The sequence below is a fragment of the Saimiri boliviensis genome, chromosome 5, assembly GCF_048565385.1.
Source record: "Saimiri boliviensis isolate mSaiBol1 chromosome 5, mSaiBol1.pri, whole genome shotgun sequence".
Taxonomy (NCBI): domain Eukaryota; kingdom Metazoa; phylum Chordata; class Mammalia; order Primates; family Cebidae; genus Saimiri; species Saimiri boliviensis.
Window position 1 is genome coordinate 24965175 of NC_133453.1, and position 14043 is coordinate 24979217.

Genomic DNA, 14043 nt, shown 5'->3' on the forward strand with positions numbered 1-14043 from the left:
CCTCGCCGGGCGCGGTGGCTCAAGCCTGTAATCCCAGCACTTTGGGAGGCCGAGGCGGGTGGATCACGAGGTCAAGAGATGGAAACCATCCTGGTCAACATGGTGAAACCCCGTCTCTACTAAAGATACAAAAAATTAGCTGGGCATGGTGGCACGTGCCTGTAATCCCAGCTACTCAGGAGGCTGAGGCAGGAGAATTGCCTGAACCCAGGAGGCGGAGGTTGCGGTGAGCCGAGATGGCGCCATTGCACTCCAGCCTGGGTAACAAGAGCGAAACTCCGTCTCAAAAAAAAAAAAAAAAAAAAAAAAAACCTATGACCTCTCAGTCATGCTGTTGTAAAAACAAAACAAACAAACAAAAACCTATGACCTCAAGAGCTGCCCAATAGAATCCTGTACAGATTTCATAACAAAATCATTACTTTTTTAGTTCAATTCAAAGATTATTTTACTTAGTGCCTATTCTTTGCCAGGCACTATCTTGAGCCCTGTAAAAACACAAAGATGAGTCCTTGACCTCACTGAGCTAATACATTCTTTACTAGCAGAAATGAGCTATGTAGCATGGACAACATGGTGAAACCCAGTCGCTACCAAAAATACAAAAATTAGCTGGGTGTGGTGGCAGGCACCTGTAATCCCAGCTACTTGGGAGGCTGAGACAGGAGAATAGCTTGAATACAGGAGGCGGAGGTTGCAGTGAGCCGAGACTGCCACTGCAGCCTAGGCAACAAAGAGCGAAACTCCAACCCCCCTAAAAAAAAAGGGAAGATGGGGCTGTGAATGACTGCTACATGGTAAGACAATCCTACACCCATGTATAACTCAACTAAAGCTCCATTTCCTTCCTTTCTTTTCTCCCCCTTGTTTTCAACACACAGTGCAAATCAGCACATAACAGTATATTCTCAATACAAAAAATTACATGGTAATGACAAGAGAAAACTTTTTTAAAGGGAATTATCCAAAGAATCAGAATATTTGAGCTAAAAAACCCAACAGTATTCATGTAGTTTAACAACCTACATGTGCATGTGACTCGTGGTGATAGACTCTTCCTGTAAACTTACAGAAATGGAGATCTGACCATCTTACAAGAAAACAATCCATTTGGAGACAGTAATCTTTGTTGACAAAATAATTCTTCAACTTGAACAAAAACCAGCACCTGCTGTTTGCTGTTCACCCCTTTGATATGAAGCAGTTTAATTTCTATTCTACAGGATAATTCTCCAAATGCATGAAGAATGCTATTATGTCTGTCATCCCTCCTACTCCCCTGCCTACCTACACAAGTCTTCTCCAGGCATTTTTTTTTTAAACTGGGAGTCCTCATATGACATCGGTTCCTTACTCCCTTGCTTTTCTCATAAGCTCTAATTAGGCATTATCATTTTTTGACTACAACATCAAAAACTAACACTAGAGAGCATCCCTTTGCCATTAGGAGATAATTTTTTTTTCCTTAGTTACCTCAAAGTGATCCTATGAAATACAGAAATTAGTGTTTGTATAAGGCCAGATTTAAATCACGAAATCCACAAGGCTGCCGTTAGCTAGCAAGTCTACATAATTACCCAACACGTGTGTCTCAACACAGCTTTGTAATTCCTCACTGCATAGCCAGCAAGTCTCAAGAAGTGATCAGAATGTTCTTTGTGTAAAGAGATAGTGGAAGTTAAAACTTCAGCAGAAGCCAGGAAATGGTGGTGTACACCTGTAGTTCCAGCTAACTGGGAAAACAGAGGTGGGAGGATCACTTGAGCCCAGGAGTTCCAGGCCAGCCTGGGAAACATAATGAGATCCTGTCTCTTAAAAAACAAAATGAAATAAAACTTCAGCTAAGTCATGGTTTGACAGTATATACCAGACCTGCATGATTCCCAACAGGATTTGATTCAGGAGAAATCCATGAACTAGGATTCTCAAATTTGAAGATTCATGTATGCTAATATTGTGCTCTAATAAGTCATTCAGTACAGGGTAGAAGCCCACATTTTCTTCTCTTAATTTTAACTGTTCTGAGGTAATAATGGAATACCCATCCACTACATCAGCAACCAGCTACCTTCCAGAAGTGAGTAGAAAAAGAGAACTATACTAGTTATACCACCAGCCTGCCCCCACCCCAAACAAGCCTTCTACATCCAATTAATTAATTGCAAATGCAAAAACTTCAGGAACTTGGAAACCTGCATAAGGTGACTTAAAGAGATAGTAGATTGCAATCTCCCAGTTTACATCAACATCTCCAAGAAAAGTCACTTCTGACTTGGAGATCAAATAGAAAACATTTACAGAAAGGGCAGGTGTTAGCGTAGAATGCTGCAGTCATGGGCTGTTAGCCAGAGAAAAACCAGGCTGAACACAGGGTATCTTGGGGAGGCAGGAAACAAGTGCCGAGAAAGGAAGAGTGGAAAGACCCATCTCTTCAATGACAAAAGCAGTCTAGTGAGTCACTGAAGTGTACGTCCAGGATGCTTATGACAACACAAAATGTCAACCTGACCCCGACCCTCCTTAATGTTTGACTGTGAAATTCCCATACCTAAATGCAGTTGTTCAAAATGTTTTTAATGCTTCCTTGGTCTCCATGTCATCGGGTCTTGTGCTCATGTTAACACAAACTCATTTACCATTTCTCCATTTTCAGTTCAAGATTAGTGGATTTTCCCACTCCTACTGCAAGAATTCATGTCACTTTAAACTAAAAAGCCCCAAACAACACGCTTTCATAAAATTACAATCCAATTCTATAGCACTACCTCAAAGACCTGCTGCCAACTCACCTCATCATCTCTTGCTGCAAAGACCTTTAGAACTTGATTTCCCATGAAGAATCTTCTCTGAACCTACAAGAGTAAAAGAGGAAAAGGATTGGTTTTGATCCAAAATAAGTAACATGTATAACCATCATGCTACATATTGCTAAGAAATTCCATTCAAAATCCTCTTACTGAAAAACATTCACAGATACTAAAAACATCTTATTACCTGAAGTTCAATGCAACACAACAAGTATCTGAGCACCGAGCATGTGTCCAACACTGCCTGAGTACTATAAACACAACAGTGAACAGAATATAATCCTGCCCTTGAGGAGCTTCAATAGATAAATATGAAATTAACTGCAGTGCAGTACTACAGTCCAGGGTTACATGGTGGTCTAATGGCACATAAGGAGGGCACCAAGCCTGGTCATGAGGGATCAGGGAAGGTTTCTGCAAATGGTGACACCTAAGTCAAGACTTGAAAGGACAAACAAGAACTAAGAGAAAAGTCTGGGCACAAGCATTCCAGGCAGGGAAAACAGTATGAACAGTAATCTGGAATGCTATAAAACCATAGAACGTTTGGGAAACTGCTCTTGTAGTACAGTACAGTGCCACGGTGTGAGGGGAGAGGTGAAAAATTACAGAAATTAGCAAAGATCAATCAGATCATGAAGTCTCCTAAGAACAAAAGTTAAGTGGTTTGCATTTCCTCCTAAAAGTAGCGATGAGGCACTGATAAATAGTAAAGGGGCCTGAGTGAAGAATTAAGGGGGAAGAGTTGAAAGCAAGAGAAATTAAATAAAAAATAAGGACTACATGTCTCTCCCCACAGCCTCTTAAATTCAATTAACTTATCTAGCACAGTATCAAGAGGGGTCAAGACAGCTCTACTAATATCAGATTAGAAAATAAGTATCGAAGAGTTCTGAAAATCACAACCACCTGCACTTATCGACCAAGATCAACTTCTCTCTGATCCATGAAATCTGGAGCCTGGGGTTTATTTTTAAGAACATGCCATGTGCTGTATTGGGCAGTGTCTCTCATGCATTTTTATGCCCTCTCATCTCTACAGTTGACACATTACGACACTTTTACCATAACAGCAATTCAAGAAGACTGAGTCTCAAAGGTATGAGGGTTAGGCCTATAAAATTTACATACCCCTCATCTCCACTTCCATTCCCCATTGAAAAACCATCCTATATTTTTAGTTTGCTAGACTCATATAGATTTACTTAACAGCTCTGAACCTCAATTTCCTAATGTATAAAATACATACCATGATAACACTAACCCCCAGAGTACATTTTAGAAAAATTAAAAGTGAAAAAAATATACATCATAAATAAAATGACCATCCAGGCACAGTGGCTCATGCCTGCAATCCCAGCAGTTTGGGAGGCCGAGGCAGGTGGATCACCTGAGGTCAGGAGTTCGAGACCAATCTGAGTAACATGGTGAAACTCCATCTCTACTAAAAATACAAAAATTGGCTGGGCTTGGTGGTGGGCACCTTGTCATCCCAGCTACTCAGGAGGCTGAGACAGGAGAACAGCTTGAACCCGGGAGGCGGAGGTTGCAGTGAGCTAAGATCATGCCATTTGCACTCCAGCCTGGGCAACAAGAACAAAACTGTAACTCAAAGAATAATAAATAAATAAATAAAATGACTAATCAAAAGCACACCATTTCAAGTAACAATTAGGAAAGAGCTCATTATTTTGTTCACAATTGTACCTGAGAAGATTTACAAAATCCCAAAACAGAGAAGCACTTCCCCTCTGATTTATATTTCATTTGTTCCTCATCCACTTTAGAGAAAGGAACTATATCACTTCCATAGCGGAATCCTGGAAAAAAAGAGAAGAGCATCTGTTAAGCATATGGGGCCTCATTTTCTTCAAGCTGAAATTAGCTCTGTGCATACATTAACAATACACGCACATGCCAGAGCAAGACTCCATCTTCTATTCCCTGGAATCAGATTACTGCCCCTTGTGATCAATGGTGAAAACGCAGCAGCAGATACACAAACCACATATACAATACAGAGATGATTAAAATCGAATTACATTTTTTAAAGTAGCATCTTTTGCAATCTAGTTACCTTAATGATTACCCAGCCTAAAAGAAAAAATGTGGCAAATGTAATGTAGTAGTTATTCTCCAAAGATAAACCATGGTTGACTAAAGTACAGCACGATTTGTAAACATAAGAACGCATTATTCAGAAACCTAGAGACCCACAGAGAAAAATGCCCACAGGAAATTTTTCAGAACAAAATGCTCTCAAAAATGCATGCTGGCGATACGCAATGCCTGACAGAAGAATCTAAAACTCTTCCGTTTGGAAACATTCAATTGATAAGTTGCATATTTTTCTGTATTTAAATTTATTTCTGGGATTTGATTGTATTTTTTTTCTTTTAATTACACAGGATATTTATATAAACACAGGCTCTTGGCTTCTTAAAAACAAAAAAAAAGTCCAACCCTGTTCCCTGGCCTGTATTATATGGAAGATCAAGCCTTTCCAATACACAGTATTTTACGTTTTAGAGGAAGAAGGAGCATCAAAATCTAAGGACTGGCCTTGGATAAACGCAAAGGGAAAGCACATGCATCTTTACCCCAAGACACAATAAAACTTGTATATCCAGGGACAGATTCTGTGATCTAGTGTTTATTGGTTCCTGTGTATTTGTTGACAGTATTTTATTAAAAAGAAACACATTTTTATTTCCATTTATGTCTTTTTTCAAAAGCTAGTAACAAAACCAAAAATTCCAACAAAAACAGGGAAATGTATGGCACATGATGAAGACTGCTACCAAAACTAAATGTCTGTCTTAACTTACCTCTGTCATCGTCATCTTCTTACTTGAATCGTGTGAATAGTGTAACTGTAAGTTGAAGGTTCTAATTAAAACTGTTTTATGTTTTCTGGTTCATCTACTTAAAGGGCACCTAACTCTAACTTTCGTGCATGGCAAAAAGTATACAATAGACTACATTTAACCAGACTCCTTTGCCCACATGTATATACTGGTCCCTTAGTTCAAGGAAAAAAACCTCTAGCTGATCAGGGGCTGGAAAGTGGAGGACAGGCAAAGGAACTGCAATAAGGTACAGGAGAAAAGATGTACTTCTATGCTTTTTATATCCAAGCAGTTTTTAACTCTTCCCTCTCCATTACCCCAGCAATAAATTCCCTTTTTGCCTAAGAGAACCAGGGTTGCTTTCTTTGCTAACAACCAAAAGAACTCGCATCCATTGTCATCTCTAGATCCTTCTTCCAATTCATCCTACAACCAGTTGTCATATTAATCTTCCTAAAACATAGCCCCAGTGACATCCTACTCCTCAAAACTGTAAGTGGTTCCACATTGTTTTCAAGGTTATGTATAAACTCTTAGCCTATTATCCAAAGCCCTTCATTACTGAGTCCGAATGCAGAATAGTATGCAGGCACACAGACTCCAAAGCAGTACAGGCCTTAAACCGAAGTCCTGCTAGTTGTGAGCTGTGTGGCACTGAATAGGTGAGTAAATATCCTTCAGCCTCAGTTCCCTTATCTATAAAATGGAAATAACAAAGAATGCATGCTTTATAAGGTGGTTGCCGATGATTAAAGGAGAAAATGCAGGCTGTCCATTAGATGCTACCCTCAAGTACTAAACTGTACATGTTCAATACACCAACCCAACTGGACTACTTACTTCTCTGAGAAGTCCCCCTACTTTCCTGCTTATGCCTTTAATTATGCTATTCTTCCTACTATGAGCCAGTCATTATACTAGGATCAAATGATTAACCAATGATGGAACCATGATTCTAACCCAGGTTTGATTCCAAAATTCATGTTCTATGCTACAGGATTGAATTAAAGAATTAGTAGAAATTGTAGGGTATTAATTACATTCTATACATAATCCATCAGGAGAAAGGAATCATAACCACCACCGCCTTTAAACAACCCCCTCCTCCAACACACACAAATATACATAGTAAGATGTGATACAGTGCCACAGAGGAAAATAATTCTTTTCAAGACTTGCAAATCAAAAATACTGGGCAACGAATAGCCTGGCAAAACATTTATCTAAGGACTCTGGTTTCTATCTTAACCATCATTTGGTATCTTAATAATTTTAGGTCTTGAACATACAGATATCCTCAGCTAGTTTCTAAGTTCTCTGCATAAAGATGCCATATAGACACACTATTCAATGCAAATGGGCATAATATAGGAGTAAAACTTGAAAACTCCTATTTAATATGAAGCAATATAATAAATACAAATAATTTTCAGCCTTTAAATTAAGGAAGCATATCTGGTAGGATATAAAACCTGAAAGTGGCACTTAGAAGAATAATCACCATGAAAGTCAAAAATAAAAGAAAAACCTTAGTTCAGCCATATTAATTTAAACATCCTCCTAGCTAGTGAGTTTCAAACTTTAAAATAAAGCCTAGTATTGAGTACTGTACTTGAGACATTTAAAACTCACAGAGATGGAACACCCAAGTGTACTCCTGAGAACCAACCTACCTAAGACTCAACGAACGTGCTAAAGGAGCTAGGTCTCATTATCCTCTCAAATAGTTTTATCTCTGTAACTGAAAGAAATAACTAAACAAATAGTAATACAAACCCCAGCCTGCATTGTATCACATTGAAGAAAATGTCTTTTAGGCAACAGTGAAAACTCTTACTGAAATACCTTGAATAATATCCTCTTTTAAAATTTCAGTTTCGTCATCATCGTTTAAGCAATAAACTGTTTCTTTTTGTATATCTTCTTTTTTCAGGGTTTTTGCATCCACAACTGTCCAAGTCTTTTTAACTCTCTCCTGTAGAATCTTACATTCCAGAACACAAAGGGAAAACAAGGGAAGTTAGGATTCCAATTGATAGAAGATGAAAACCTAATATACTCTCTGGCACAGACAAAAATTCAGAACAATTACTCTAGCTACATTATTTTGTTTGCTCATGTCTATTATGAAAATTATGGTTTATTTCATAACAAAATATACTGGAGAACTCTGCATTTCATTTTCTCCCAAAGGTAATCCACAAATATTTACATTCACACTTTCTATACAAAACCTCAGAATGTCGAATATTTTTACTTACTTATTTATTTTTATATTTTGAGACAGAGTCTCACCCTATCACCCAGGTTGGAGTGCAGTGGCTTGATCTCGGCTCACTGCAACCTCCACCTCCTGGGTTTGAGCGATTTTCGTGCCTCAGTCACCCAAGTAGCTGGGACCATAGGCGTGCACCACCAAACCTGGCTAATTTTTATATTTTTAGTAGAGACAGGATTTCACCATGGTGACCAGGCTGGTCTCAAACTCCTGGCCTCAAGTGATCTGCCCACCTCAGCCTCCCAAAGTACTGGGATTATAGGCATGAGCCACTGTGTCCAGCCAGACTATCTGATAAAAAGAGGACTACACATTTCATCATAGTTTCCAACAGAAAAAAAAAAAGGAAGCAATAGATCTGTGTTAGAAATCAACAAAAATATTTAAAAAGGAAGCCAAATAGGAAAGCGGGGAGCTGGTATTCACATTCCTAGGAACACTATTCTAGGCTTTGATGGAACCTAAAATAAAGAACTACCCCAAGGTTGTCACAGACATATAATATATTCTAGAATTAAGTTCTGTAATATACAAAAAAGCAACTGAATATATAAAAACATGTTTTTGCATATTTATTTTATAGGCCTAAAATATTCCTATATATTTATCTTGAACACTTGAAGGAAAAAGGCAAAGAGGCTCATGTAGAGGCACAAATTAGATTTCATCAAATAATCACCTACTCAAATTAGATTTCATCAAATAATCAACAAAACAACTCATTTTTTGAAGTGTGCTATTGTATATAATGTACATATATTAAAAAATGCAATTTTACAGTAACAACTCAACTTTTTTTTTACATTTCAGACGTTGTTACTATCAGATCATTCACAACTGGCTTAGATGTAACTTAGTCTCCAAAACTGAACTTGACTTTGGTGCATTGTCTATATTTCTGCTATGATATTACAGTGACACAGCTTAATGCATTTCATTTTCTTTCTTTTTTAAAAAACAGAGGGATCTAGAACTTATGACTAACAATCAATTATCAATGGAGACAAAGTAAAAGAGGGAATCAAACTCCATTATAGACAATCCTTTAAACTTCCTCTCCTAGCCTGTCTTTTACATAAAACGCTAAACAGAGATTAAATGAGCAGAGAGAACAACTAGAAAAGCAGTAATTATGATTCTGAGTAACATGCACATGGATTGTCTTTTCCTTATATACACATATTTATCTGCCTGGTAACATTTCTGTTAAAAATGTGTGCCTGTCACTTACCGATTTATAGGCTGCAATCCTTATAGACAAATTGGAGCCAATGGTCAGTCGGCAGGGCCAGTGGATGGAATGCCTCTCAATTTTCTTGAAGACACACAGTTTTCTCAGACTCTCACTTAATAAAGAAAAGTATAAAATGAAAGCAATAATTTTTTAAATGTTAATTTGTGCTGGATGATGCATCTGGTTTTCTAGAATGAAAAGTGAGCTGTTGTTAATTATAAAGAGAGAAACAGCAGGGGGTGGCAGGAAAAAAACAACCGCAAGTTGGGAGACAGCTAGAGTATGAGTGAGTTGGCTTAGAAGGAAATAGGAGCTGAATTACTTTACTGACAGGTGAGAAACAACAGCTCTATCTTCCCCTTATTCAGTATTTTCTTTCAACTCTGTCAGAGGTTCTTAACGTTTTTTTCAGGACCAACGACATCTTTGAGGATGTGACAAAAGCACATTTACAAATGAGTCTGCACATAATATAAAGGGTTCTGGGAGACCAGGGCAGGCAGATCACGAGGTGAGGAGTTCAAGACCAGACTGGCCAACATGGTGAAACCCCATCTCTACTAAAAACAACAAAAAATAGGCCATGATGGCTCGTGCCTGTAATCCCAGATACTTGGGAGGCTGAGGTAGGAGAACTGCTTGAGCTGGGACCCGGGAGGCAGAGGTTGCAGTGAGCTGAGATGGCACCACTGCACTCTAGCCTGGGCTACAGAGCGAGACTCTATCTCAAAAAAAAAGTAGGGGGTTCACCACCAACTCCCTGAAAACCATGGGCCTGAGGATAAGAACCTCTGCTCTAGAACATCAAAGGGAGTGTACCATCCTATAATATCACTGCTCACAACTCTAAAATCCATTAATTCCAATTCTGAACATTAATGTTTTTATATGTATATCAGAGGTAGAGTTAAACAAAGACTATCCAAGGAATAAGGGAATTTAGTTCATATTTAGTCTTAAGGTAAAGCAAGTAACTCTACATTTCTTACTGGTGGGAAAAGCTGGGGATAGGTGTTAACACAGTGTTGTGGAGTGCTGCTTCATTTAAACAAAAGTGAAGATCAATCATATTTTCATCTGGCCCCTAATGAAACACAACAGGGAAGATGATAGGAGATAGGCGGAATCTGTGGTATTCACTAAAATAAGCAGCAAAGGAATTAATGACAAAATACACTCAAAGCATACAGTCCAGACTTTCCAGCTGAACTCCTTAGTACAGATAAAAAACAGATCTACAAAGTGGTAAAGAGAATTATCTCACATCATCCACAGAGTTATGGACAGGGAGGGCTCAAGAGACTCCAATTTTCAGAAATAATTTACAATGAATAGCAGATGTTTTACCTGATACCCAGCTTCCAGAGCCTATGGTACACCATGGTTTTGGATTTATTGAGGGATGGATGGATCTGGACAAGGTCTAATCTGTCCCACTCAACATTACTAGTCAAAAAGAATCTAAACCTCATGGCCTAAAATCACCATGAGGTTTAGATTCTATTTCAGGGGAAATCCTAAAGATGGGTATCTAATACGTAAGATCTGAGTAGCAGGGCATGGTGGCACACGCCTGTAATCCCAGCTACTCAGGAGGCTAACGCATGAGGTTCAGTGAGCCAAGATCACACCACTGCAAGATCTCTTTCAGATCTGTTTCAGACACTGCATGTCTCTTTGAGACTCCGATTAAAAATAAATAAATAAATAAATAAAAAATAAAAAAATAAATCTGAGAACAACTGGCTCAGTTCTGCAGTAGAGCTCAATCTCCCCAAGTAGATGTCAAGTTATCTTCCCAAGATCCACACAGTGCTGTCCAGTACAACTTTCTGCAATGATAGGAATGTTCTAATTCTAACCATGCCAGCCCAATAGACACCTGAAAAACAGCTAGTGTGACTGAGAGACTCAATTTTAAAATGCATTTAATTTTAACTAACTTGAATTTAAATAGCCACATTTAGCTAACGGCTACTGTATTGGATTGCAAAGTTGTGGTCTACATCTTCAAGCAGACCTAAAATCAAAGTAGCTTCAAATTGCTAAAACGATGCATAATCAAGAATTTCCCTACCTGCTATGCTATGGAAAAATTAAAAACACACACATAGACACACACATACTTTTTAAAGAGTTATCTATATTGGCCTCTAATTTTTCTTTTGAGACGGAGTCTTGCTCTGTCGACCAGGCTGAAGTGCAGTGGCATGATCTTGGCTCACTGCAACCTTTGCCTCCCAGGTTCAAGTGAGTCTCCTGCCTGTCTCTCAAGTACATAGCTGGGACTACAGACACCAATCACCATGCCCGGCTAATTACTGCTATTGTTAGTAGAGACAGAGTTTTACCATGTTGGTCAGGCTGGTCTCAAACTCCTGACCTCAGGTGACCCGCCTGCCTCAGCCTCCCAAAGTGCTGGGATTACACGGGTGAGTCACAGTGCCCAGCCTAAATTTTTTTTATGATATAATGATTAATATGTTATAGTAAGGCATTTATTCCCAAATTTGAAAGACAAACTTAAGAACACATATCTATACACATTGCGACAAGAACACATTAGGCCAAGAAACTTTGCGTTACAGGACTCCTCACTGATTCCTAGGGCAATACTGTGGGCAACTTCAATTCTGTTTCCTCAAACTCCATTTACCTATAATTTTTCAAGGCTGTACTTGGAAACCAGAATATAGTTTTTGTCAATTACAGCTCATCAGAAATATTAAAAATGGTCGTTGAGAAAAAATATTAAGAAGATATATGCTGTAGCTACTTTTAAAAAAATTTAAGTTGTTGAATCATTATTTCAATTTGCTTAAACAGCCTGTATTTTGCATACTGATTGATAATTTGTACACAGTTCATGAATATCAAGCAGTATTATCCCTGAGAATTTGAACTACCCAAGTCATACTGCTATGTAAAGTACTCTATTGCCACTTTTACTAAATTGAACCCCATAGACACATAGTATTCTAGATGCCACTGATCCTTCTTAGGTTCTCTGCTCAAAATGCATGTATGTCCAATTACAACCAAGAATAAGATGGATAAAGGAGATGGTCTCTTCCACAGTCTCTAGCTGGATGGTTGAAAAAAGTTTGCTTTATCATTATATGGTACTTCAGGGTGTTCACTTTTTAAAAATCATTTTGCCTTTCCAAAGCCCACGGAAAATAAGTAGGCTACGAATTCTTTGCATTGTAGATTTTTGTCTTTTTTTCTCACCTGATCAAACTACTTTGTGATCAAAAGTTAAAAAAAAAGGCCAGGTGCGGTGGCTCAAGCCTGTAATCCCAGCACTTTGGGAGGCCGAGGCGGGTGGATCACAAGGTCAAGAGATCGAGACCATCCTGGTCAACATGGTGAAACCCCGTCTCTACTAAAAATACAAAAAATTAGCTGGGCATGGTGGTGCGTGCCTGTAATCCCAGCTACTCAGGAGGCTGAGGCAGAATTGCCTGAACCCGGGAGGCGGAGGGTGCGGTGAGCCGAGATCGCGCCATTGCACTCTAGCCTGGGTAACGAGAGCAAAACTCCGTCTCGGAAAAAAAAAAAAAAAAAAGTTAAAAGAAAAATCACTATACCATAATGTGTTACTTTCTAAAACCTTAATCGATGATAGGAAGATACTGACCATCTCAAATCTGAGACCACTTTCTATAATTAAGAATGTTTTTTTGTAGATGTATGAAAAGAAAGGGCTCAAGAAATGTATCCCAAGCTTGGCATAATGAAGAAATCTACTATTTCATCTTTTGTAATTTGACTTGTTAATTTCTCATAGTATCTATATATTCCTAAACTTCACTGACACGTCCTGGAAATACATGAGAAATGTGTGCCAAGAACACAAACTTTAAAAAGGGTAATTAAAAGTGGGGTACCATTTCTTTAATAAAACTCAGAATATTAAGAAATGACTAATTCAAGAGTTGCCCAGAAGAAGAAAACATTTGTATGACCTCTAAGCAAAAAAGAAATTTATGTGGATACAATTAAAAATTCCCAGCAATTTTTTCAATTCTTACCTGAAGGAATAAATTTCATCCAACCCATCTTCACCTTCTAAAGATATCATCACCATTTTCACTATCTCAAGACCTTCTTTTTGCTGTTCAGTAATTCCTTTTAGTGGAAAGGAGGGCCCATGGCCACCCAAGAGAAAGGGGCCATCTCCTCTGTCTCCACTTCCATCTTCCTTGTCAAGTGAGAAAGGCAAGCTATTAAAGAAAGATCAACAGTAGTTAAGGTTCCAATCCTGTAACTCTCACTCAGCAGCTATGAGAAAATGAGCATATCAGTCAACCTTACCAAACTTCAAATTTCTCATCTGTCAAATGACTCTTACCTATCTTGGCTTATTTCTCCCAGTTTCAAGTGACTGAAACCTTTGATTTGTAAAAGGAAAAAATCACTGGTCTACAAAACCAAACAACTGAAAAGGCAGGGTGGCACAAGGCCTTAGGAAATCCCAGGGTTTCACCTGTCACAAGAATTACTGTCTGTTTTACCTTCATTCGCCTTTATGCTGGTTTACTCTCTCAGACTGGCCTCTTCCACATTGTTATGGCCTAAATGTGTCCCCAAAATCATTATGTTGAAACCTAATCACCAATACGATAGCATTAAGACAGAGGGTCTTTGGGAGGTAATGAAGTCCTAAGGGTAGGGAATGAGTGACCTTAAAAAAGTGGTTGAAGGGAGAGGCTTTTTGTCATCTTTGCCTTTTGTGTCCTTCCATCATGTGAGCACACAGTGTTAGCCCTTTTGACATGGAAGGACACAGCAATAAGGCACCATCTTGGAAGCAGAGATCTCTCGGAAGATACCAAATCTGCTAGTGCTGTGATCTTGGACTTCCCAGCCTCC

General features: G+C 38.6%; 1 protein-coding gene across 1 annotated transcript in view; it reads right to left on the minus strand.

The window, feature by feature from the left end:
* XRCC5 (X-ray repair cross complementing 5) overlaps positions 1-14043 on the minus strand; it is a 100494-nt gene that overhangs the window by 73151 nt on the left and 13300 nt on the right. The window contains exons 6-10 of the mRNA XM_010336352.3: positions 13203-13394; positions 9166-9280; positions 7502-7640; positions 4515-4627; positions 2790-2852 (exon numbers count right to left, since the gene is read on the minus strand). Coding sequence (XP_010334654.1) covers positions 2790-2852; positions 4515-4627; positions 7502-7640; positions 9166-9280; positions 13203-13394 — 622 coding nt within the window. The remainder of the gene's footprint in view (positions 1-2789; positions 2853-4514; positions 4628-7501; positions 7641-9165; positions 9281-13202; positions 13395-14043) is intronic.